Source organism: Myodes glareolus, chromosome 7 (genome assembly GCF_982192425.1).
Source record: "Myodes glareolus chromosome 7, mMyoGla1.1, whole genome shotgun sequence".
Lineage (NCBI taxonomy): Eukaryota > Metazoa > Chordata > Mammalia > Rodentia > Cricetidae > Myodes > Myodes glareolus.
The window spans coordinates 18,440,795-18,465,219 of NC_142032.1; the positions used below are offsets into that span (position 1 = coordinate 18,440,795).

Consider the following 24,425-nt stretch of genomic DNA (forward strand, 5'->3'; position numbering starts at 1 on the left):
ATTCAAAGCTGGCTATAACGAGTGACAGTGACTGTCACTGCATTTGGCAGAAAATCGATGCTGTCAGGGGAAATAAAACGGCTTAATAATGAAAGGAACAAGGGTCCATACATCTATGACTTCGGGGTGTTATTAATAGCAGAGAGAGGCCGAAGGCTGGGTGACTGGGTCAGAGTAGCATGTTCAGCATGGGCCTGAGCTGAAGAGGAAAGGAACAAATAAAAAAGAAGCTAGTTTGGGGGCTGGAGAGATGGCTTAGTGGTTAAGAGCACTACTACTCATTCCAGAGGACCTGGGTTCAATTCCCAGCACCCACATGGCAGCTTACAGTTGTCTGTAACTCCAGTTCCAGGGGATCCAACACCCTCACACAGACATACATGTAGGCAAACACTAATGCACATAACATTAAAAACAAATTATTTAAGCCAGGCAGTAGTGACTTACACCTTTAATTCTAGCACTTGGAAGGCAAAGGAGTTCGAGGTCCAGTCTGGTCTACAAAGTGAGTTCCAAGACAGCCAGGGCTGTTACATGGAGAAACCCTGTCTTGAAAAACCAAAGAAAGAAAGTTAGCTGGAAGTCCACACTTTTAATCCTACCACTTGAGAGGCAGAGGCAGGCAGATGTCTGTTAGTTTGAGGCCAGCCTGGTGTGCACAGTGAGTTCCAGGAGAGGAAGGACTAAGAAGAAAGACCTGTCAAAGGAGGAGGAGAAGAGGGGAGGGGAGGAAAAGAATTGATCAGGCCCTGCTTGGTCTGGCTGATGGCTACAGGGTCTGGTCATCTGTGATCTGATCTTTCTTTCCCTTCTGCTACTCTATCAGGTTGCCTATCTTAACTTGTCCTTCTGCTTTGAACTCTCATCTCTCAACTTTCTTCTCCCTTAAACAACACACGGCTTTAGTGTTATACGTAACCTGGGACGCTGAGGAAAAAGTGTGGGGGCTGGGAATGTAGGTCAGCCGGTAGTGTTTTCCTGGCACAGACCGTGAAACCCTGTGTTCGACCCCCAGCATCACACTAAAACAAAAATAAAATAAAAATAAGAAACCTGATCATAGCAGTGCATGTCTGTAATCCCTACAGTCAGAAGGAGAGGCAGAGGATCAGAAGTTCAAAGCCATTGTCTTAGGCAGCAGGAGAAGACTGTGTGCCACACTAGGGCAGGCTTGAGCTTCTGAGACTTCAAAACCTGCGCCCGATGACTCACTTCCTCCAGCGAGGCCACACCTACTCCAGCAAGGCCACACCTCCCAATAGTGCCAATCTCTATGGGCCTAAGAAGCCATTTTCATTCCAACTATCACAGTCATTCTCTGATACATTGCGTGTTTGTGGCTAGCCTGAGCTACGTGAGACCCTGGTCACGACGAAAAAGCAAAGGTGGGACAAGGCTTGATGGCTCAGTCCCTTAACCCCAACACTACACTAGGAAGCTGAAGGGGAAAGATTGCTGTGAGGCAGTCTGGACTACCCGGTGAGACCTTAACCTAACCACACATACATACACACTCATACACACACATGCACATTGCATAAAGTTTGTATTAATTACAAAATTATATAAATATCAGATAGCTTATTATTCCTGAAAACAGGTCAGTGCCTGAAGAAAGGAAGACATGGAAATAATTCAAAGGTTGTTCTGAAATACTTTTTTTTAACTTCTTGAAATTTTGTTCTTTGAGTTCTAAGTCTAAATATGTACATTTCAAACTCAAGTACTCCACCAAATAGGTGTTTTAGAAGAGAAACATTATCTGATTATCTTACCTTTTTGTAATAGGAGACTACTTGTTCATTTCCTGGCTGTCCAGACCCAAATAATTACACAGAAACTATATTAATTACAACATTGTTTGGCCTCTTAGCTCAGGCTTCTTATTAAGTAACTCTTTCATCTTAAATTAACTCATTTCTATCAATCTGTGTATCGCCACGAGGCTATGGCTTACTTGGTAAGGTTCCAGTATGTTCTTCTCCTTCAGCAGCTACGTGGCATCTCTCTGACTTCACCTTCCTTCCTGCTCTGTCTCTGCTGGGAATTCCCGCCTACTTCTAGTCTGCCCTGCCATAGGCCAAAACAGCTTTATTCATTAATCAATAAAGGCAACACATATACAGAAGGACCTCCCACATCACTACCTTAAAGAGTATCTAATTCATAGGGTTTATAAGCTACATTACCTTTACAATCCAAAGGGGCATTGAACCACCCTCCAAAGTTAGAGTGTATAACTTCTGTCATAAAACAGAAAACTGTGTTTTAGTCCCAAGAGTTTCTCATGACACTTTCCTTGTGAATTTCTCCTTGACAGCTGGTTTGGGCAGTACTTCCTCTAATAAATCCACCTACCCCAGGCGTGTGTTCAGCATGATTCTCTTCAAAGCCCAGCCATGCTTGTCTGATTAACAGTTCACAAGGTTGAGTCCTGAGGTTTCCAGTAAGCAGACCAAATCAAAAAAGGTTAAAATCATTTCTCTACCTCATTTGCGTAGCCCAATGACATGTGGAAAGCCGCATTTCAAAAGAGGCTTTTAACTGCTCCTTAAAGGCTTTTCTATACCTACATTAAAAAGTTTATCAAGACACCTCTCTCACTTTGGCACCTTTCCTTTTCCTGGAGATTTTGTTCACTTGCTCTTCCCTCACCCTGCCCACATGCTGGCCTCTCCGCCTGTATTAATATATGTCCTTAGTAGGACCCTCCTTAACCACCTTATTTAAAATTGTAGCTCTTCCCACTCACACCCAGTTGTCCATATTTCCTATTTCATTGTTTTACTGCAAAGTATTTTACTCAGCCAGCAGTTATTTTGTTTTTCAGAACTTGATTTTGAATCTAGGGCTGCTGTCATGTTTGGCAAACATTATTCCACTGTGTAGCATCCCCAGTCTTACTGGTTTACTGTCTATCTCCCTACAACTAGAATAACAATTCCATCAAAACAAACATATGACTTTGAAAATGAAACAGAATGCTCATTGTGTACATATGTAAGTATCTCAAAGAAATATTGCTAAATAAAAATACTGATAAAACTGGACATGGTGATGCGTAGTGCTATTGTCTCATCAGGACCGCCAGTCTGTAAGTAACGACACAGAGACATTATTAATTATGAAAGCTAGGCCTTTAGCTTATGCTTGTCTCAACTAGCTCTCATAACTTAACCAATTAGTATTAATCTATGTCCTGCCACATGGCGTTGCCTCCCTTCCATCTTGCGTCTCCTGTTTCCTTTCTGTCTGGCTGGTGACTCTGCCTTTCTTCTTCCCAGAGTTCTCTCTCTGTCTGGAAGTCCCATCTATACTTCCTGCCCAGCTATTCACCATTCAGCTTCTTATTGCACCAGTCACAGCAACGCATCTTCACACAGTGCACAGATATCGCACAACGGTGATGTGCATCTGGAATCCTAGCCCTTGTGGAACTAAGACAGGAGAATGGGAGACTTGATGTCAACACAGTTTTATAGCAAGACCTTGTCCCCCAAACTGAAAAGAACAAACCAAACACTGATAACTGACAACAATAATAAATAAAATTTAAAAAACCTGGTCCTATGTATTAGTCAAGGTTCTTCAGAGGAACAGAACTAATACATTTAGATACAGAGCTGATACATATAAATCCCACTGAGTCACATCCACATATATGAAAGGAATTTATTAGACAGGCTTACAGACTGTGGTTCAGCTAGTCCAACAATGGTTTCCTATCAATGGATGGTCCAAGAATCCAGTAGTTGTTTAGTCCATGGGGCTCAAAGTCACAATATATGCTAGAATCCTGAAGAAGTTGACTATAATGCCAGTTAAGGAATGAACTTGCCAGCAAGTATGCAACAAGAGAGAATGTCCTCCTTCCATGTTCTTAAAATAGTCTGCCAGCAGAAGGTGAGACCCAGATTAAAGGTGGATCTTCCTAATACGTTTTATGTAGCCCAATAAAAGGTTTCCCCAATAATGCAGTAAGCTAGATCAAATTGAAAAAGTAAAAGAACAGGTTTATTTGAGCAAAGCAACTCTGAGGTGAGTTCCAGTCCCAGAGATCTAGGCAGGAGAAGTCACGAACCTAAACTAAAGCAGGGAGGTTATATAGCCTGTAGGCAAGGGGTGATGATGGTATGTCTGCCACAAGCTGGGTATGTGCCAAATGTAGTCAAAAGCTGAACGCTTTAGGCAGGGTCTTAGGCTGCTGGCAACTTCAGGGAAGGAGCTTCCATTGCTGCCAAGAATGTGGAACTGGGCTTTTTCTTGCCTTTTCGTTGCTGGAGATGCTCTGAGAGGGCAGGATTTTCAGAGAGAGATGGGACTTCTCAGACTGTGCAGGAGTGAGCTAGAGGTTCCAAACAAACACTTCCCAAATCAAAAGATCTGGATTAAAGGTGGCTCTTCCTACTTCAAATGACTTAATAAAACAATCTCTTATAGGTATATGCAGCCACTTGGGTTTCAATAATTCCAGATGTAGTCAAGTTGACAACCAAGAGTTTAAGGCCAGCCTGGGGTACATAAAGAGTTTGAGGCCAGCCTCAGCTAGTGAAACCCAGTCTTTGGTCATAACCTTAAGGATAAGATGCTTGGTACTGCTGCAGCATAAGCCTGGGAATAACAGAATAGAAATGGACAAAAGCCACTGTCCTATCAAACTGACAGAGATTAGTGTTCAATAATACTCAATGGTGATGTCATAGTGTCTACTTACGTAGTCCAGGTTGGCCTGAAACTTACTGTGTAGCTGATAATGATACAATAATTTGCCAAGAATGTGGTACTTTCACTACTATGTCATAGAGACACTTAAGCATCCCCGTGGAGAGGCCAGAGTGGAAAGGAACTGAAGCCACCTGCCAATAACCAGCATCAGCTTGCCAGTCAAGTGAGTCAGCCATTGGAGAGATACACCGCCATCCTGGCAAGTCTTGAGGTATCTGTAATCCCAGCCAACTGTATCAGATTCCCCACCACAGAGATAATAAATGTTTATTGTTTTAAGCCGCTAAGTTTTGTGGTAATTCGTCACTGAACAGCAGATAACCAATATACAACCGCACAGGCTTAAAGGAAATGTATACATTGGGAGTATCTTATAAGCCCTTCATAACAGGTTATTAGCATTGTAATGTATGGATGTCTGTTTCTCACAAGACTGCTGCTCATGCCTCCTCCCTGGTCCCTCTGCCTCTCTCATCTTTCTTGGCTACTTAGGACAGGCCTGAGCATTTGAATAACTGACGTCCAACAGGTAACTCTTGAGTTGAGCCAATTAATCCAAGAGTAGTTCTGGACAATTTGTAACTGTGGGGATAGCTTCCTATTTTACCTGTTCTGATATAGCTGGAGTTAATGATGTAGAAGTCTAAATTTCTCTCCCCGCTACTACCACCACCACCACCCTGATCCACCCACCCCCATAGGCTCTTGTTGTCAGTTTAGGGTGTCCTTGAACTCAGATCCTTCTGCTCCAGCCTCCAAAGTGCTAAAATTACAAGTTTGCATGGTCATACCTGGAATATCTACCCTGCAGGTGCTAGTTTGTCCTGAGTAATCTGTAAAGACGAGGAAGTTTAAGAGGTCAAAAGCTGACTCATTAAGAGAATGAAAAGAGCTGGTGGTGGTGCAGCTCATCTTTGTTCTCAGGACAGGGACTGAAGGAGGCAGAGGCAGGCGGATCTCTGTGAGTTTGAAGCCAGCCTGGTCAACAGAGCTAGTTCCAGGACACTCAGGACGATACAAAGAAGCCCTGTCTCAAAAAAAAAAAAAAAAAAAAAAAAAAAAAGGAAGAAACAGAAAAAAAGTAAAAGGAAGAGGGGTATGGATAAGTAGGAGCCTAGATGTGGGTGCAATAAAAATGTAAGCAGGGTGCTGGGGGCTCAGCCGTATAGTGCTTGCCTACCATGTGCATGGCCCTGAGTCCAATCATCAGCTGGGGAAAAGAGGGCGAGAGGGAGAGGCAGAGAGAGAGAGAGAGAGAGAGAGAGAGAGAGAGAGAGAGAGAGAATATGGTTAATTGATTAATTAATATGGAATATATAAAAATACAACCTGGAGAAGAGTCAGGAAAACTCCATGCAGATAGCTCAGGAGGCCTGTGGTCTGAGGTCTACATGTGCTTCCCTAAGCTTTTGTTAATGATGAAGTTGTTATTGTTAATGTTTGCTGCCTCCAGAACCTTGTCTGGTTGCGTTGATAGTGTGCCTCATATTTATACCACCAAGCATTAAAAAGTAGCAACCAATCCAAACCTCATTCCTGCTGATAGCCCAAGTTCTTTGTATGCCAAGGACAACAGACCCTTACTTTATTTGGTAATAATCAGGAAAGTTGTTGTTGTTGCTGTTCTTTAATTGAGATAAGATCTACTCATATAGACCAGTTTAACCTCAAACGACTAGGTAGCTGAGGATTGACCTTCAACCACTGATCCTCCCAAGGGCTGAGATGACCAGTAAGTACCACTATGTACAGCTGAGGAGAAAGAACTTCCTAATTATAGCCACTTTATGTAAGGATTCGTCTAGTCTTCATGAAGCTGAGTTCATACAATGATTAAGAACACACGTGACCTGGGCCTGGAGTTCACAGACGCTGTTGTGAGAAGAAAAAGTCTTATTTGTGAGATAATGTCAAATTTACTACTGTAGCCTAGCAACAAGATGATTGCATAAACAAGTGTCCTGGTTTGCATTCTGTTACTGTGAGGAAACCCTGAGGAGAAGCAGCTTGGGAAGGAAAGGGTTTATTTGGCTTACACTTTCAAGTCCCGGTCTATCACTGAGAGGAGCCAGGGCAGGAATTCTAGCAGGAACAGAAACATGAACCACAGAGGAAGGCCACTCTACGGCTTCTCAGTTAGCTTTCTGGTACAGTCTAGGCTCTTCTGCCGAGGGATGATGCTGCCCACTTTGGGTTAGACTTTCCCACGTCAATCAAAAACCAAGACAGTTCCCAAAAGAAAGAGCAACAGGCCAGTCCAATCTGGGCAACTCCTCAATTGAAACACCTTCCTCAAGTAACTCTTGGTTGTGTCAAACTAACAAAAAAAAAACCCTCCAAAACAAATAAATAAACAAACAACAGGACAACAAGCAAAGGACATTGTCACTTGGTCATTTCAGTTTGTTGTTTTGGAGGGGGAATATGTCATGTATTTCTGCAATGGTTCACAGACATTTATAAAGGAAAAGTAAATAATAATAGTAATAGCATTTTTGTTTTGTTTTGTTTTTTTTTTTTTGAAACAGGGTTTCTCTGTGTAACCTTAGCTATCCTGGAACTTGCTCTGTAGACCAGGCCAGCCTTGAACTCAGAGATGCTCTTGCTTCTGTCTCTTGAGTGCAGGGATTAAAAAGGTATGCCACTCCACGAAACTACTAACAATATTAACAACAAGCAACATTTGTTGAGTTCTGACTTTATGCCTAATAGAATACTAAGCATGGAACATTTTTTTCTTTTCTTGGTTTTTTTTTTTTTTTGGTTTTTGTTTGTTTTTTTGTTTTTTTTTTCTTTTGAGATAGGGTTTCTCTGTGTAGCTCTGGCTATCTTAGAACTCACTTTATAGACCAGGCTGGCTTTGAACTCAGTCTACCTCTAGTCTACCAGAGTGCTGGGATTAGGCCTGAGCCACTGCCACAGGCTAACATTCTTTTTATCATCATAATCTCTCATCATAATACCTGCTGTGTAACAGTTTCCTGAATACTGAAACATTCTGTCCTGTAGAAAATTCAGAAACTCCTTAAGCAGAAAGGTAAACAACTCAAAAAAGTTTCAGGAAGTCCCTGAAATTTACCAAACTCAGTAGGCCCCTCCCTGTCAAAGTAAACAAGAAAAGCTAAGTGTCCTCCCAGACCAAGTGAAGCTGAGCGGCAAAGAAGAATCTCAAAAAAGTTTCAAAGAAGACTCTGAGACCACCTGCTGCCTGGAAGACATTTAGATCAAACAAGGCACCTAGGAAGAATACTGTCCAACCTGTTGAGCTTCCTGCAGGCTGTGTGGTGTGCTCCAGGTCCCCAGCTTTTATTAGCTGTCACCCACACTGGGATGGGCTTTGATGATGCACCTACCTTTGAGCCATTTCTGCTACTATAGATAACCTCACATCCATATTCCTGTAAGTAATCTCAATTAAAGCTCACAGTTCACCAAGTTGGACTTTGGTGTTGTCTGTGCTTGGCTGTCATGGGCTCCTTATCTGGGATGAGTAGGCCTGTCCTTTCCATCTTCCTAGGCAAAGTTCTGTCACACAAGGACTGCTGTCGTAATTATTACCACGTTGCAGAAAGCTGAGATTTAGTAAGGGAACCTTGTGCTGTCTTCTTTGCTCTCATTTCCTGATGGGGAGTCAAGACAAAAATAGGATGGAATGAGTTAGATAGAGCTCTTCCTTCTCTTCCTTCCTTCCTCATTCTAATTCAGTTTTGTCGGTTTGTTACAAACTTCATCTAGAGAGGAAGTAGGCTGTATTCATACCGTGTAATAAACTGTGGAATATCCAGCCCTGGTCTTACAGCCCCTATAACCACAGCCACTTTGGGGACTGCAACCAGAGGATCACATGTTCAAAGCCTGCCTTAACTATAAGATGGGTTTGAGGCCAGCTTGGGAGAGTTAGGGAGATCTTGTCTCAAAGTAAAAAAGCTGAGGAGAGGAGGGACTCGTGCTGAGAGAACTTGTCTCCATGCATAAGGCTCTGGTTTCAGCGACCAGCACCACAGAAACCAAGACCATAGTAAGTTGATCGTCTTTGTGGAAATGAACAACAGAAAGAAGGACTTGGATGACTGTTAGGACTTAGAAAACCTGCAGTTGTCTGGGGAAACTTATTTACAGAACTTACAACATTTTGTCAATGCAATGCAGATACTAGAAATGGGAGCAAAAAGATTTGTGCTGGACAAAAAGAAACAAAAAGAAACATTCATTTTCCACGCCAAATTTTCTGTGTCTGTTCCAGCTTAGTTTGAAGAGAGAGCACGCACGTGTGTGCAGGGAAAGACAGACAGACAGACAGAAACACACACACACACACACACACACACAGAGAGAGAGAGAGAGAGAGAGAGAGAGAGAGAGAGAGAGAGAGACTCCCTACTAAACCAACAAAATGAGTAGTTTCCCTCAGTTTGAGCCTGGGATACTGCTGCCTACTCTGAATATTTCACATAAGTGGAATTCCAAGTGCTTTTGCTTCTGTCTTCCTTCATCAAACAGAAAGCTTTCAAGGTTTGTTCACAATAAAGCAAGTATCAGTATGTATTGGTTTCCTTCCAAAGCTAATTGTCGTCAAAGCATTTCCATATTGCACGCACATACCCATTCTTCCACTGATAGACGTTTGCCTGCTGTGGGAAGGTCCACTGCTAACTGGTGTGCACTTATCTCCTACTTTCCTCCTGGAACTGGATCCGGGAGTGAACTTACTGGGTCACACAGCAGTTCTGTTCAACTGTGTCTGGAGGTCAGGGGACAACTTAGAGGAGTCAGTTCTCTCATCCCATCATCATGGGTGCCAGGATCAAATTCAGGTTGTCAGGCTACAGCAGCAGGTGCCCTTCCTCCCTGAGCCATCTCACCAGCCCCAGTTTAAATGTTTGAGGACCCACCAAGCTGAAGCAGCAGACTGCACATTCCCATCATCAATGTGTGAGAATTCCGGTTTCTCCACACCCTCAACAAAGGTTGCTGTTTTCAGCCATCAATGGTTTTCTGTTTGGTTTTGGAGGCAGAATTTGTGTGGGTCCAGGTTGGGATTCTCCTGCCTTCGCCTCCTAAGTGCTAGGAATACAGACTTATGCCATGACTTGGTGGTTGTATTTTTATTAAAGCCATTGTATTGGGTATAAAGTAGCACATCTTTGACAAAGGAAAATGAAAATGTTCCAACTTAGGTATCAAACAATGTAAGACACAGTTCACTTGAACTTTTTTTTTCAAAAAACAATTTAATATGTATTAAATGCCTGCATGTATTTCTGTGCACCACAGGGAGTGCCATTCAGATTTTATTGTTTATTTTGAATGGCAGGACACTGCCTTTGCAGCACATTCTTAACACCCAGCACAAAAATTAAAGTGTAAATCTTGAATATCCTAGTCCCAGAATAAATAGGTAAGACACAGCTCTTACCTGAATGAAATTAGACATCACCACCTGTGGCACGATTAATAAAAACCCAGAGACAGAAATTGGGGTTCAACCTGAAGGTCAGAAAAGCAAAACAATCAGCCACTGGCTCTTACCTCTACCTCAGTCCAAAATGGCCTCCAGGAATCTCAGAGTGAGACTGTGCCAGAGAGCCCTCCCGTCTTGTATTCCTCTCTAGGGCTGGGATTAAAGGTTTGTACCACTGCTGCCTGATTTCTATGGCAAACTAGTATAGCTACTGGGATTAAAGGTGTGTGTTACTACTGTTTGGTCTGGAAGGCTGATCAGTGTGGCTGTTTTACTCTCTGAACTCCAGTCAAGCTTTATTAAAATACAAATGAGTATCACTACAATCACCATGTTTCATATTGCTTTGATCTCAGGGAATATAGTAACATATACCTTGAAAGGAGTCAGGGCTTGGAATAGGTTAAAAACCCACTGCTCCACTGTAAAACACACACACATGGGCAGGGGAGAAGCATATCTAATAAGGCCAAAGGATGTAATTAGTCCTTAGCAGGAATGTATTTAAACCGGGAAGGATATGAGGTCTACAACTTTGAGTAAAGCAGGGAAAACTTGCCAACATCAGGAGCTCTTAACAAGTGGATTTCTGTGCCTGGAAGTGAATTAGCAAGGTAAAGGGTAGGTGAGGTGAGGTCACCCCTTTCTTTTGTAAAGGTAGAAAAACTGAGAAACAAGGAAAGCACTTCCTTGCTTCCACGCTGTTTTTCCAGGAAAAGGCTGCCTGCTGTCATTAGACTTACACATGTGTCTGTGTGTGACACATGTGCACACTTACTGTGCAAGGGGACAGTGTTCAATTCCCTGGAACTGGGGTTATGCAAGTTTGGGAACCACCATATGGATGCTGGGAACTGAACCGGACCTCTGCAATAAGTGTTTTTATTTGGTTTTGGTTTTTTTTGAGACAGATTTTCTCTGTGTAGTCTTGTCTATTCTGGAACTCACTCTGTAGACCAGGCAGATCCACCTGCTTCCAGAGAGCTGAGATTAAAGGCATTCACCATCACCCATGGCTGCAACAAGCAGCCTTAACGGCTGAGCCACCTCTCCAGCTCCCCATGAAGTTTTAGGATTCCACGAAGAACAGCATATTCTCTTGAAACTCTCCCACATGTCCTTAGGCAGTCTTCCTCTGCAGTTTCAGATTGAAAAGTCACCTCATCTGTGTTGTTGATTGCCACAGTTCTCATGGTCAGACCATCACTCAAGACAGTGAAATCTGTCTCATTTTATTCTCTACTGATATGCCAGGTACAATGCCAGCTTGGGGTGGGGGATGTTAAGTTTTGAACTTTCAAGAATGGGATAACAACAGAAAAGACTGAACAAGCTGTAGGAAAGAGTTCTTGAGAGTAATGGAATCTCCTCCACGCTGAAATCCGAAATGAAATGCAATTTTATGTGTGGTTGGGGATGGGGACTTTATTTTCCAAAAGATCACGATCCAAATGTTAGAAACCACGACCAAAGATGAGCTGAGACCCACAGAAAGATTAAACTTTCAAGAGGAAATGGAAAACCCTCCTGTCGTTTTAAGGAAACGCTATGAAAAGATGGAAAAGTTGGCAACTGCGTCACCATCTCATTAAAATGGGTTGTAAAGGCAGAGTTTGAAACTGGGGAAGCGTGTGCAAACACGCCGCCGTGAAGGGAGCCTGAGGAAGCCGGCAGTACCGGCGAAAGATGGCCCCGCGCTCCTCAGGAGAGGCTGAGGCTCTAGAGTCGCTTCGGTGCCTGCCTCTGCTCAATGTGGTGGCCCTGCGGTGGTCCCAAGGACTGGTACCGCTTTACAACCAAGGATCGATTCTCAAGATCCAGCTCAGCAGCTCAGCCAGTGGGGTTCATCAGCGAGTCAGCTCGGGGAGAAGATGCTCAAGTTTCTCAGAGTCGGGACCAGCTGAACTTCGGAGCATCCGCGGTTGCACCGCTGCGCTTGGGATGCTGCTCCAAGCCCCTGACCACCTGTCGTCGCCTCAGAATCATCCCGCCCCATTTCGCCGTCACCATTCCCAGCGCAGAGCCCACCCAGTGAGAACTCCTCCGTCCACCCACTGCTGGGTTCCCTAGGCGGCTCTAGGTGGGAGGTCCCAGCCGAGCGACCCGAGGCTCGCCGCCGCCCTCCCCTAACGGCCGGTCAGGCCTTGCCAGGGGACGCGGGGTCCTGGCCGACTCCGCCTCCGCCTGAGATCCCGCGGGAACAGTGGGTGCCGTGCTACCCGACACTCGGTGCACGCCGGAGCACGCGTCGTAACGGCAACCGACAGCGGTTTGACCTTGAAGGCCTGGCACCGCCCCCTCTCCCCGGCGCTCCGGGCAGCCACGCACGCCGCCCCGCGGAGCCCGGCTGCTGCAGCCCAGAGCCGGTCCTCGTCCTCCCGGCGCTTCTCTCCATAGCCAATGGAAGAACGAAGTGGCCCGGGCCAATGGCCGCCGCCAAAGTAGCCAGAGCGGTTGAGCCTATCAAAGTTCAGCTTTAAGTTTCTCCCGCCCTCGAAACACCAGGGGCGGGCCGATCGGCCAAGTCCGCCAATCAGTGACCAATAAACAAGAAGCTTCCAAGATCAAAGGGGAAGGGGTGGGATCTACGTGAGGAATGACAAGCCGACTGACGAATACCACTAATAGAATTTCGCTCCGTAAAATGAGGGTGGGGACACGTTAAGGTTTGCACCAATGGCTGTCTGGGGGGCGTGCCCGCGGGGCCAAGCGGGAGCCGGAGGCCCCGGGCTCTCTGGGCCGCGCCTGAGGCGGACGCAACGGGGCCGGGAGGCGGCGGCAGTAGTGGCGGCGGCAGCGGCGCGGCTGAGCGCCGCGGCTGGCCCGAGTGGATGGAGTTGGAGGGGCGGAGTGCAGGCGGTGTGGCGGGAGGACCGGCTGCTGGGCCCGGGCGGAGCCCCGGGGAGTCTGCGCTGCTGGACGGGTGGCTGCAGCGGGGCGTGGGCCGGGGGGCCGGCGGCGGGGAGGCGGGGGCCTGTCAGCCCCCAGTACGGCAGGATCCGGAGTCCGGCCCGGAATACGAAGCGCTGCCGGCTGGAGCTACTGTCACCACGCACATGGTGGCCGGCGCCGTGGCAGGGATCCTGGAGCATTGCGTGATGTACCCGGTCGACTGCGTCAAGGTGAGACCTGGACCGGGCTGCGAACCCGACCTGGGGCTGACCCGACCCTGAGCCGTGTTTAGAGCCAGAATCCCGACTGAGACCCAGAGCCGATGGGTTCCTTCCTGGCTCCTACCTCTACGCACGATTTGAACCGATACTCCGTGCAAGCAAAGTCCTGGCTGGGAGTTGAGCTAAGTCAGGAACCAGGACTTATTTCTAACGGTCAGTGAGATCTGAATCGAGACTCGGAGCAAAAATCTTGTCAGCCAAAGACCTGATCCCGCCTGGGACTAAGCAGGAATGGGGTGGGATGGGGGATCCCAAAGCGCAGGTAAGTCTACAACTCGATTAAGGTAAAACCAGCTGGCGTGGAATCAGACCGTGAACTCGATCTGATGGCTTGGCTTCCTATGTGCTTCGGGCCGGTGCTTTTACAAGCTCCTTGCTGCGTCTTCCCTTAAAAGTAACGGGGCAGGAACCGGAATCTGGGATCTCTCAGCTAGATAAAAGTACGTATTCAATCTTAACCCGTGAGTGGTTGAAAATCATTGTGCAGTCAAAAGTGAGAGCTCCATACTGGAATGGATATGGGAAAGGACATGCTAAGGAAAAGGTTTCGGTTTCTCTGTGGAGCAAGATTGATAGCCTATCTATTTCCTGAACGTAAAAATTGCGCTCACCCGTGCACAACAGAGCTGAAACTGATAGTCTGTTTCTTTGGGCACCTGAATTTGACAAAAAGGGAAACGACCAGAAGGGAAGTGTGACGATGTTAGAAAGGAGATGCCAACGTGGAGAAAATAGGATGAGATTTTCAGGGTATGATCGTTGTTGAACCTAAAGCCAATTACATCCACAACCAACCAGGATGGTAATGGACATACAAGTCCGAAGAAGCCTGGGTGAAGATGGAAGCATAGTTTTCTTTACTGTTCTTATACTGTAGTAGAGATGCCAGCTACTAAAGGTGAAATCTAAACTGAAGGGGAAGTAACTTTGAGGGGGTTGTTGAGATTACTGATGAGAACTGGTGCTTTTTTGACATCAGTTAATATAGGCAATACTCTGTCCATTCTTTGATGTATGTTTCATCAACAACAACTTTAGCCCTGCAAACATCAGTTTATTCTGCTTGCTTCTGGTTTCAGTACTATTTTACAATTTCACTGGTAAAGTGGGTGAGGAAATAGGGAAAGTGCTCATGCCGCTTTGTGAATGACTTTGAGTTGTGGTGAGGAATAGAGAAAGTGCTCCCTGAGTTGCCCAGTGTCTCGGCGTTACAGGATAACTCCTAACAAGAGCCAGACCCACTGGAAACTGTGCTTAAGTGCACCTGGCTGAGGTGACCATTAGCGTCTTAAATGTCTTTGTCAACAGAATTAGACCGTGAACTAGACTCACTGCTTGTTCTTTGGGTAGGAGCTTTTTCCAAACAACTTACTGTGTCTTCCCTTAAAAGAAATAATAAAACTTGTATGAGAGAAATAACTAATGAGATAACAGTTATAAAATGAATACATAGAAATAATTCAGACATTTAGGAAATAGACTGTCAAGTGGATGTCTTGAATTAATGAATGCTATGAACATTTTACTAACATATCCAAAAGTTAGTAAATTCTTGCTGCAGAGTTGCAGAATAATCTCTCTCTCTCTCTCTCTCTCTCTCTCTCTCTCTCTCTCTCTCTCTCTCTCTCGTTTGTTTTTCGAGACAGGCTTTCTCTGTGTAGCTTTGGAGCCTGTACTGAATCTGTAGACTGGGGTAGCCTTGAGGTCATAGAGAACCTCCTGCCTCTACCTCCCAAATGCTGGGATTGAAGATGTGCACCACCATGTCCCTACAACCCCTCTCTCTCTTAACTGCAAGTACAGCACAGTCTGTGGGGTGCTGTGTTTCAGGAGAAGTATCAAATGGAAAACAGATCAGAGAAAGCAGTGAAAATTATTTAATGGGATGGAAAATACATTGTGATAATATGACCAACTTAAAAATGTTACTACTGGAATTGGGGAGTAAAGTGGCTGCTAGCACCTACATAAAAGTCTGAGCATGGTGGCGTACATCTGTAACCCTGATGTTGGAAAAGTAGAGTCAGGCAGTTCCTTGACACTCACCAGGTAGCCTGTGTAGCTAAGTCCGTGAGTTCCAGGTTATAAGAGACCTGTGTCTAAAGATGATAAGCTGGCTCAGTGTGGTGGCGCATGTCTTTAATTCCAGCACTCTGGAGGCAGAGGAGGCAGATCTGTGAGTTTGAGGCTAACACGGGCTGTGTAGTAAGGCCCTGTGTCAATAAACAAATGAGGTGGAAAGTGGTTGAGAAGATCCCCAAAGTGGGTCTCTTCCCCCTTCCACACACACAAACACAAACTTAAACGTACCCACATGAACACAGAAAGGAGAGACAACGCTACTACTACCTATCAGTTTGACAGTTGGGAGATGGTCTCCTTACTCTATAATGCTGCTTTGGTTGTACACATTTTTATAAATTTCCTTGTCAGAAGTGCTTCTAGAACTAGGTGGTGTGGTCCACTCCTTCAATCTCAGCACTTGGGAGGCAGAGGCAGAAGGATCTCCAAGTTTGAGGCTGGCCTGGTCTACAGGACAGCTAGGGGTACATAAAGAAACCCTGTCACAGAATAAGAAACAAAAGAAATGCCTCTAGACTATCCTTAGTGGGGGCACATCTTTGTCCTGTGACAAGACTCAATCAGCAGAGACCACCCAGAGTCAAATATGGCTCATCAGACTGGGCCATACTGCCTGCTCTCTCTGGCAAACAAAATCCCTGATTTACTTTTAAGTAAATTGGGGGGACACAGGAGAAGGGAGTTCCAAAGGTGTTGCATAACCAGTAAGCTATGTCTAGCCTACCAAGGTTAACTGTTTGATTAATAGTTCTTAATCACCTGATTATGTTGTAAGATTTGTATTCTAAAGAATTGACAGTACAGTCTTACCTCTAAACCTCGTACTAAAGAATTAGTTGTTTGGTTTGAAGGACAAATGCCTAAGAGTCTTCAAAAATGCAAAGGCCGGCTTATCTTAGAAGAATCATTTCTCCTTGCTCTTAATGATGGAAATTAAACAGGTAACCTGGTATGAGTTATTGTCCCATGGTTTAATCTCATTGTACAGGTGTGACTGTAACTCAAATCCCTTCTCAGAAAAGACTTCCCAGTTCCTTTGTCCCCAGGTGGCTTTTCCATGGATGGTAAAGAGGAAAAGCAGACCAACCAGAGCCTTAGATAGAGACAGGTGTCAGTGTTGGAGCCTAAGGGGACACCAAAGTGCTTGCAAATGAATGCTGACGTTGTCGTTGTTTCCTGGCACGCAGGCCTGTGTATCCCCAGCCACTTATCAGGGTCAAGTTGACTTAAAATATCCTTGGGAAGGACCATGGGGAAGTCAACACAGCCGTGCTAGACCATGGTTATCAAGCCTGCTATTTCCATGGTCGTAATAGGGAGATTTGGAAGTCCAGAGAAATCAGTTTCCTTTTCTAGGCCTCAGAGGCAAGTGTCAGATTGTATCTGTAGGGACAAACCCCAAAGCAGCAGAACCCTTCTCAGAGTTCTGGCTGCTTCTCCAGTGTGAGGGATCATCTGGGGCTCTGCTCAGTGGAGCACATGTCACGTAGTACTTTGCCTTCTGCAAAGGAGCAGAGAGAATCCTTTGTTGGACTTCTGGTGTGAAAGGTTATCTCTGTGCAGCCACCAGTGAAAGGTAGGAAATGTCATCTCTGACTTGTATTTTATTTTCTACACCTCATAGCGATAACTAAGTAATCAGTAAATGCCAGATGTTCTTGCATTCCCAGCCCTGTGTAAAGTCCTTAACACCACTCTTACTAGTTCATAGATGAAGAAAGGCTTCGAGAGCGGTTAGGTAACTTGTCAAAGGTCACAGAGTCTAAGTGGCAGAGTTGTGATTTGAATTCAGTCTGACTCATCAACTTCCCTTGTAGCTTCCCAAAAGCAGGTCTGAAGAGCCAAGCCAGCTAGAGTGACACCTGTGTGTTCTCCCGTGACTAGAACCTCGAGCGTGGCATCTGAATGTGCGGTGCACGTTACAATAGACCAGGAAACCCTCACAGTCAGCACACATGTGCTACCTTAGAATTAACCGGATTCCTTAGTGGCTAAGGACTGATTAGTTGCCCATGTGAGTGACGCATACCACGCTACCATGACCTGTTAAGCCTTGAGTATGAACAAATGTATTTTAGAATCATGTTTTAAATAACCAAACCCTTACGTTTATAGTACTTTGTAAATTATAGTTTTTATATGTCTTGTTTTTTTAAATCCACATAGCATGGCAATTTTCTATAACTATTTTTAGATTGTTATTTTACGTGTATGAGTGTTTTACCTGCATATGTGTCTGAGCGTCACGGAAGTGCCTGGTGTGCATGGAGATGAGAGGTCCCTGGGACTGGAGTGACGGCTGCGAGCTGATGTTGGTGCTGGGAATTGAACCGTACGCCCTGTGCAAGAGGACGCGCTATTAACTGCGGGGCCATCTTTCCAGCCCTGCGTGGATTCCTAATGAGAGAAGTTGGGTGACGTAGCTAAGATTGAGCATGTCTGACAGAGCTGGCTCACAGACCAGGCTTCCCGACTCAGACGGCACCAAAACACCTAAGCACCCCCCACACACACACCCTCCGCTTTTTTTTTCTTTCTTTTGAGACAGGGTTTGTCTGTATAGACCAGGCTGACTTCAAACTCAAGGAAATCCACCTGCCTCTCTGCTTCCTAGTGTTGGGATTAATGTGTGAGCCACGACCGCAGGGTTTACTTAGCTTTTCCTCAGTGTTAGGTAGTGGCATTTTGTGTTTTATACTACAGCCTTTCATACGTTCCTAGAGATTTCAGCATTCTGCAGAAAGGGGATTTATTGGTTCAAAACTCTGGGCATCCGTATTTGTTTTTGTGTTTGGACTGTTTTCTGCCTGGGTCCTCCGCATAGGGAGGCACTGTCATTGCGTTAGAGTTAGATGTGCTTGTAAGCATTGGGAGTAACTTCCGCATAGTCCAGTTTCCTCTTGGGGATGAGGAGTTCTCTGAGGCCAGATTCTTGCATCACTGGTTGCCAAATGTGCCCGTAACTCCAGCAAAGCACTGTGGTTTCTGGGTCCTCTTGCAGAAAACTGGTTTCAAACAGACTCCTGGAAGTTGGTGCTGTTAAGGCACCAGGTCCAGATTAAAATCACACCCTCTAAGTAAAGCACACTTTGTATTTTTAGATGGTTTTGAGAGCTGAAAACTGAATGTCCATTTGTGATACGGTGATATGTGATATTCCTGATTGAAAGGCTAGTAATTGACATTTTAAGCATGCTGTGTTTTGTTAGTAGCAGGCAGGAGAGAATAACTCCAGAGGAATGTGGATCGCTTGCGGCTAACCAGGACCTGTTCATCTGGTTAGTCTCTGTTTCGTGGTCTTGAGAAAAGGCCTTATTCTTGGATCCCAGTTGGCTAACTTGAATCAGGAGGATTCAGACTTTTAAATCTAAACTGAATCTAGTGATTGGCATAAAATAGGAGTTTAAAATGTCAGTGGTCATCAGTTGCCCCCTGTTGACTCGCCAGCAGCTGTTATTTCCTGAACTGGTGTAGACATGTCTGTGTGACAAAAGATTCACCCAGCAAGCAGATCCTTGAGGATCCTGTCTACCAGTAGCCAGGCATTGCTTTTACACTGTTAGGCCCCATGCTACCTGAGCTTTGCAATGTTAGTAGACAAGAGATTTTTGTGTAAAGATGTACTTCAGAGGCGGTCTGATGAGGTAGATTTCCAATTTTTAAAAGATTTATTATATTTTAAATTGTATATAATACATGTTTGTGTCGGGAGAGAGTATGTACACGTGGATTCCAGAAGGCAGCACTGGATTCCCTGGATCTGGAGTTACAGCTATGAACCACCCAGCATGGGTGACTGGGAGCTGAACGTGGGTCCTCTGAAAGAGCACTGTGCCTTTGTAATCACTGAGCATTTTCTCCAGCCCTCCTTTTCTTCTTTTTAACATTTCGTGGGTGTGGTGCACTAGTGTGCATGTGTGTGTGTGTGCGTGCACGTGTGTGTGTGTGTGTGTATCTTTCTATAGCACACCTGTGGAGGTCAGAGGGCCACTCCTTTCACCATGTGGAGTCCAAGGCTCGAACTCAGGCTGTCAGGGTTCGGTGGCAAGTGACTTTACTCAGTGAGACATCTCACTGGCTTGGGTTCCCAAATTTCAGTAAACTTTGTGGATATTTTGCAAGTGTTCACTACCCACACTTTGATCCCAGTCATTCATCTTCAAAAGTTGTATTTCATAGAGACTGGTTTTATTTGCCAAGGCTATTTGGAGGATCCAGTCAATTTAGATAAGAAATCTGAATTGTCCTTCAGTTTTAAAGGTTAGTTTGGTTTCCCCATCCCCACAGTTTCGTTCCAGGCTCTCTCCTAGGAGAGACATCTGTTAGGAATTGTAGCACAAATAATAAAAACCCAGAGACAGATATTGGGGTTCAACCTGAAGATTAGAAAAGCAAAGCAGCCAAGCCACTAGAAAGCTCTTACCTCTAAGAAATCCTCGGACTGAAAGAGCGATCCTGCCTCCAGGAATTCTCGGGATGAGACTAGGCTGAGAGCTGTCTCTTCCATCTTAGATTCCTCTCTAGTGCTGGGATTAAAGGCCTGCACCACTACATCCTTGCTTCTGTGGTGAACTAGTGTGGCTACTGGGATTAAAGGTGTGTGCCACCACTGCCTGGTCTGTAAGGCTGACCAGTTTGGCTCTCTCTGATCTTCAGGCAAGCTTATTTATTTAAGACACAAATAATACACCACTATAGGGAATGCTATTTCTACCAAGACTTTAACTTGCAGACCCAGCAGCCAAAGCCAAATGTCTGAAAAGATATCAGAAGGTTAGCCACTCTCTGATTAGTCAGGGTATTGTGTGGTCAGGAAGCAGGGTCAGGGCCTGTCTTTAGAAATAAAGCAAGTGTGGTGTCGACAGTAAATACTGGAATTTAAAGGTTTAGCTTACTTTTCATTATGTGTGTGGGGCTGTGTGTGGCTGTGTGCATGTGAGAGCAAGAAACCAGAGAGGCCAGAGAAGAGCGTTGGATCCCCTGGAGCTGGAGTTACAGGCGACTGAATCACCCAGTGTGGAACTTGAACTCAGGCCCTCTGCAAGAATAGTGCCTGCTCTGAACTGCTGCGCCATCTAGCCAGCCTTGATCTCTAACTTAGCCTTAGTTTCTCAAGGTGGAAAGGCAACTTTTGGATCTCACATTTGGTATTATTGCTGGGGCAGTGGATCATTTTGGAGTTTCAGGTTGTTGCCAAGAGGCACTGTTCTCAAAGGATGTTCTCAGGGTGTTCTGCTTTTTGGCTGTGGATGAGAAGAGGAAGAAAGGTCCAAGGCTTGGGAAGATGAGTCATAGATGTGGGAAGAAGTAAAAGCTGGATGCGAAGTCTCCCTCCCACAGGCTTGCCGGTGTCCAGGGCCTGTGTGATAGGGCAGGCGAGAAGTTGGAATCACTGACTTTGCCTTTTTTGCTGTACTTTCAGACCCGGATGCAGAGTCTACAGCCTGACCCAGCGGCCCGCTATCGAAACGTGTTGGAGGCCCTCTGGAGAATTATAAGAACAGAGGGCCTGTGGAGGCCCATGCGGGGGCTGAATGTCACAGCAACAGGCGCGGGGCCTGCCCACGCCCTCTATTTTGCCTGCTACGAAAAGTTAAAAAAGACATTGAGTGATGTAATCCATCCAGGGGGCAATAGCCATATTGCCAATGGTATTGAGCCTTCCTGTGCTGGTCCCCCACTTTCCCAACTCTCTGGGCTTTGCTGCTGTCAGTGCTTCCCAGTCTCAGCATGGTTTGGAGCTGCAGCTTTGGGCTGGGGTAGGCCAGATTATAGGGGAGGGACTTCCAAACCTGATGTGCTCCGACAGCAGGCTGCTTCAACCCCACTCCTCCTTTGGGGCACCTCAACAAAAGGTCACAGTATCCTCCCTTACCTACCAGCTTGACTTTGCTCTCATCTCCCTGGCATCACTTCTAATGCCTGGTAATGTGGAGACACACTGAACAACCCCACTGTATGTTTCTTGGTAGTTGGGTGGTGTCCTGCTTCTCAAGGAAGATTTAATGGAGTCCCAGCTCTTCACCTTTTCAGGATCCTGCCTGATCAGAGGACATGACAAAAGCCTTGATAAGTGAATGGGGGTGGGGTTAAGGGACCGTTTGGAGAATCCAGATGTTTTAGAGTTTGGGTAGAAATAAAGAAAGAAATAACAGGACTGGAGAGATGGCTCGGAGGTTAAGAGCATTGCCTGCTCTTCCAAAAGTCCTGAGTTCAATTCCCAGCAACCCATGGTGGCTCACAATCATCTGTAATGGGGTCTGGTACCCTCTTCTGGCCTGCAGGCATACACACAGACAGAATATTGTATATTGTATACATAATAAATATTTAAGAAAGAAAGAAAAAGAAAGAAAAATGAACAGCCTAGGGTTTGAAGATTGTAGAGAGCAGCAGGGTGTAGTGATTCAGTACCGAAAGAGAAGGTGTGGATGGACAAACGATAGGTTTAGACACAGCATGGGCAGTTTACATTCCCCAGGGTAGGAAGCAGGTTAGACTGAGGCCTTGGCTACCTGGCTCCATTCTCCCTGTGGTGGTGGGCCATGGCTGTGCTGGCATGCCTTGCCAGAAGTGTATCTGCCTCCTGCCAGGGCATAACTGTTTTTCTTAGAATCCTCTGTACTGAAGACATCTGGGATGTTGTCTTTGCCCTTCTGGGCCTTCCTATCAGAGGTGGAATGGGTAGTGATGGCCTTTTTAAGCTAGGGGTGTGTCCTTTCGGGGGGCAGGAGCTCAGGAGCAGTGGGATCTGAAACCACCTCTTGGGCTGACTCCTAACATGCCTTTCCTCACTGCTGTCCCAGCCACTCACTTTTACCTGGGGCCTCAGTGACTTGCTCACTCTCTTGGCCTTACATGTGGCAGTTGTTTTTCTTGTTTGCAGGTGCAGCCGGATGTGTGGCAACATTACTTCATGATGCAGCCATGAATCCAGCGGAAGGTAAAGATTTCTTTAACCCATCCTTCTGGGCAGCTACATCTTCATGTCTATTTCTACCTTGCAAAGAAAACCAGAACACAATTTTTGTGGGGAGTCCTCTTATTTACCTTGATATACCACTAGAGGGCGCGCCTTCCATATGGTCTGTGCTTGAGTGGACTCTGGTTGAATCAACAGTCTCTGGGATTTAATTCCTCTTTGAGGCTTTCCTGGAAAAAGCAATGACTGTTGGCTTAGTCCTGGGCTTTCCTAGAAGTCTCCTTTATGGTATATTTGATCTCTCTAATTTGTATAAAAGTATTTCATGTTTCTCAAAAAAGGTAGATTTTTAACATTTTAAAATTTAAAGTATTACATTTCTTACTGGAATGTAGACAGAGGTGAAAGATTAAACTGTGTAGTTTAACCCTTTCTTTGCTACTAGGGTATTAGCTTTTTAGGTGGGGGGAAATTCTCCAGAAACACCCTGTGAGAGTTGAGGCGATTGCAGATGTGAGGGACTGACGTAGCTGCCACATTCCTTCAGTCCACTGTCTTTACGTCTACAAGGCCATGGCATGGACAGGGCTAGAGTTAGCTAGAGGTGCACAGGAAATCTGCGCTGTCCGCCTAGCAGAACGGGGAGTGTTTAGAAACCGAAGCCAGCACTTTCGGAATAAGAATTGTAGTTTCTTCTTGGTAGCATTTATTTTTCCTCCCTTCTCAATTTTAAGAGTTCATACCTGAGGAATGGAACTGGTGCTCAGTTCATCGCTGTGTTCACTGCCGCTGAGTCATCTATTGTTGGGAAAGGCTAGGATAGTAAAAATAGACAGGCCAGGTCTTTTCACGGAGACTCTGGGGTTACTAAACTAACTATACTGAGTATTAATTGCTTGGCTTTAAAGAAATCCTACAGAGAATGGGTTCATTTTTCTTTTTCTTCTTACTAACCCTCTGGCTACCCTCCCTCCTATAATAAGACAAACACAAACTCTTAGATTAATAGGAAACTTCCCTCAGCCTTTTTCTCTTTCCTTTCCATTGGCTGATCTGCGGACTGGGAACCCTGATCTGGATACTGTGTCACTGACTGGTTGCTGTTCCCATTTTCCTCCTCCTGCTCCTTGATGGCATTCCCAGTGGTCAAGCAGAGGATGCAGATGTACAACTCACCATACCACCGAGTGACAGACTGTGTACGGGCAGTGTGGCAAAATGAAGGGGCCGGGGCCTTTTACCGCAGCTACACGACTCAGCTGACCATGAATGTTCCCTTTCAAGCCATTCACTTCATGACCTATGAGTTCCTGCAGGAGCACTTTAACCCCCAGAGACGGTACAACCCCAGCTCCCACGTGCTCTCTGGAGCCTGTGCAGGAGCGGTAGCTGCCGCTGCCACAACCCCACTGGACGTTTGCAAAACACTGCTCAACACCCAGGAATCCCTGGCTTTGAACTCAAACATTACAGGACACATCACAGGCATGGCTAATGCCTTCAGGACGGTTTATCAAGTAGGCGGGGTAACTGCCTACTTCCGAGGGGTGCAGGCCAGGGTAATTTACCAGATCCCCTCCACGGCCATTGCATGGTCTGTGTATGAATTCTTCAAATACCTAATCACAAAGCGACAAGAAGAGTGGAGGGAAGGCAAGTGAAGAAGGGACACCGAATGGACCAGGGTCCCACAGCGCGGCTGCATCCCGCCCCCTCCAGCATGGTCTGTGTCTCCTGGCACCATCCAGTCGCAAGTGGAGCTGGAAGAGAGGGAGAAAGCTCTCTCCAGGCTCTGGTTGGCTAACACTAGTTCTCGCCAGCTTCTGTCGCCACCATCGTCTTTTCTCCTGGGCCCTCAGCAAGTTCAGAAAGCCCACCGCAGTACCTCTGATGACCTACATCCTGGACCTGGCGACCTACCTGCTCTCGACAGCTGCAGAGGGATAAGCAGCACATTCCCCTGGTTCCTAATTAAAAAGAAAAAGTCTTTAAATGTTGTGTTGGGTTTGTCTTGCCAAAAGGGGCATGCAATGCTGTCAGCCATTCCCTGACTTGAAGTGTA

At 45.7% G+C, this 24,425-nt stretch overlaps 1 protein-coding gene across 5 annotated transcripts; it reads left to right on the forward strand.

Annotated features, from left to right (window-relative positions):
- Positions 1-12,927: 12,927 nt before the first annotated feature.
- On the forward strand, positions 12,928-24,356 carry Slc25a28 (solute carrier family 25 member 28). Of its 5 annotated transcripts, none has more exons than XM_085693962.2 (4): positions 12,928-13,308; positions 20,864-21,092; positions 22,328-22,384; positions 23,507-24,356. In XM_085693962.2, exons 1-4 carry the CDS (start codon positions 13,018-13,020, stop codon positions 24,022-24,024), a joined length of 1,095 nt encoding a protein of 364 aa, XP_085550088.1. In that variant the 5' UTR covers positions 12,928-13,017; the 3' UTR covers positions 24,025-24,356. The 5 variants fall into 5 exon arrangements, with proteins under 5 accessions (XP_085550088.1, XP_048308887.1, XP_085550089.1 ...); XM_085693963.2 differs by lacking the exon at positions 12,928-13,308 and adding an exon at positions 13,362-13,621; XM_048452930.3 differs by lacking the exon at positions 20,864-21,092 and having other exon boundaries at positions 13,031-13,308.
- Positions 24,357-24,425: the final 69 nt, after the last annotated feature.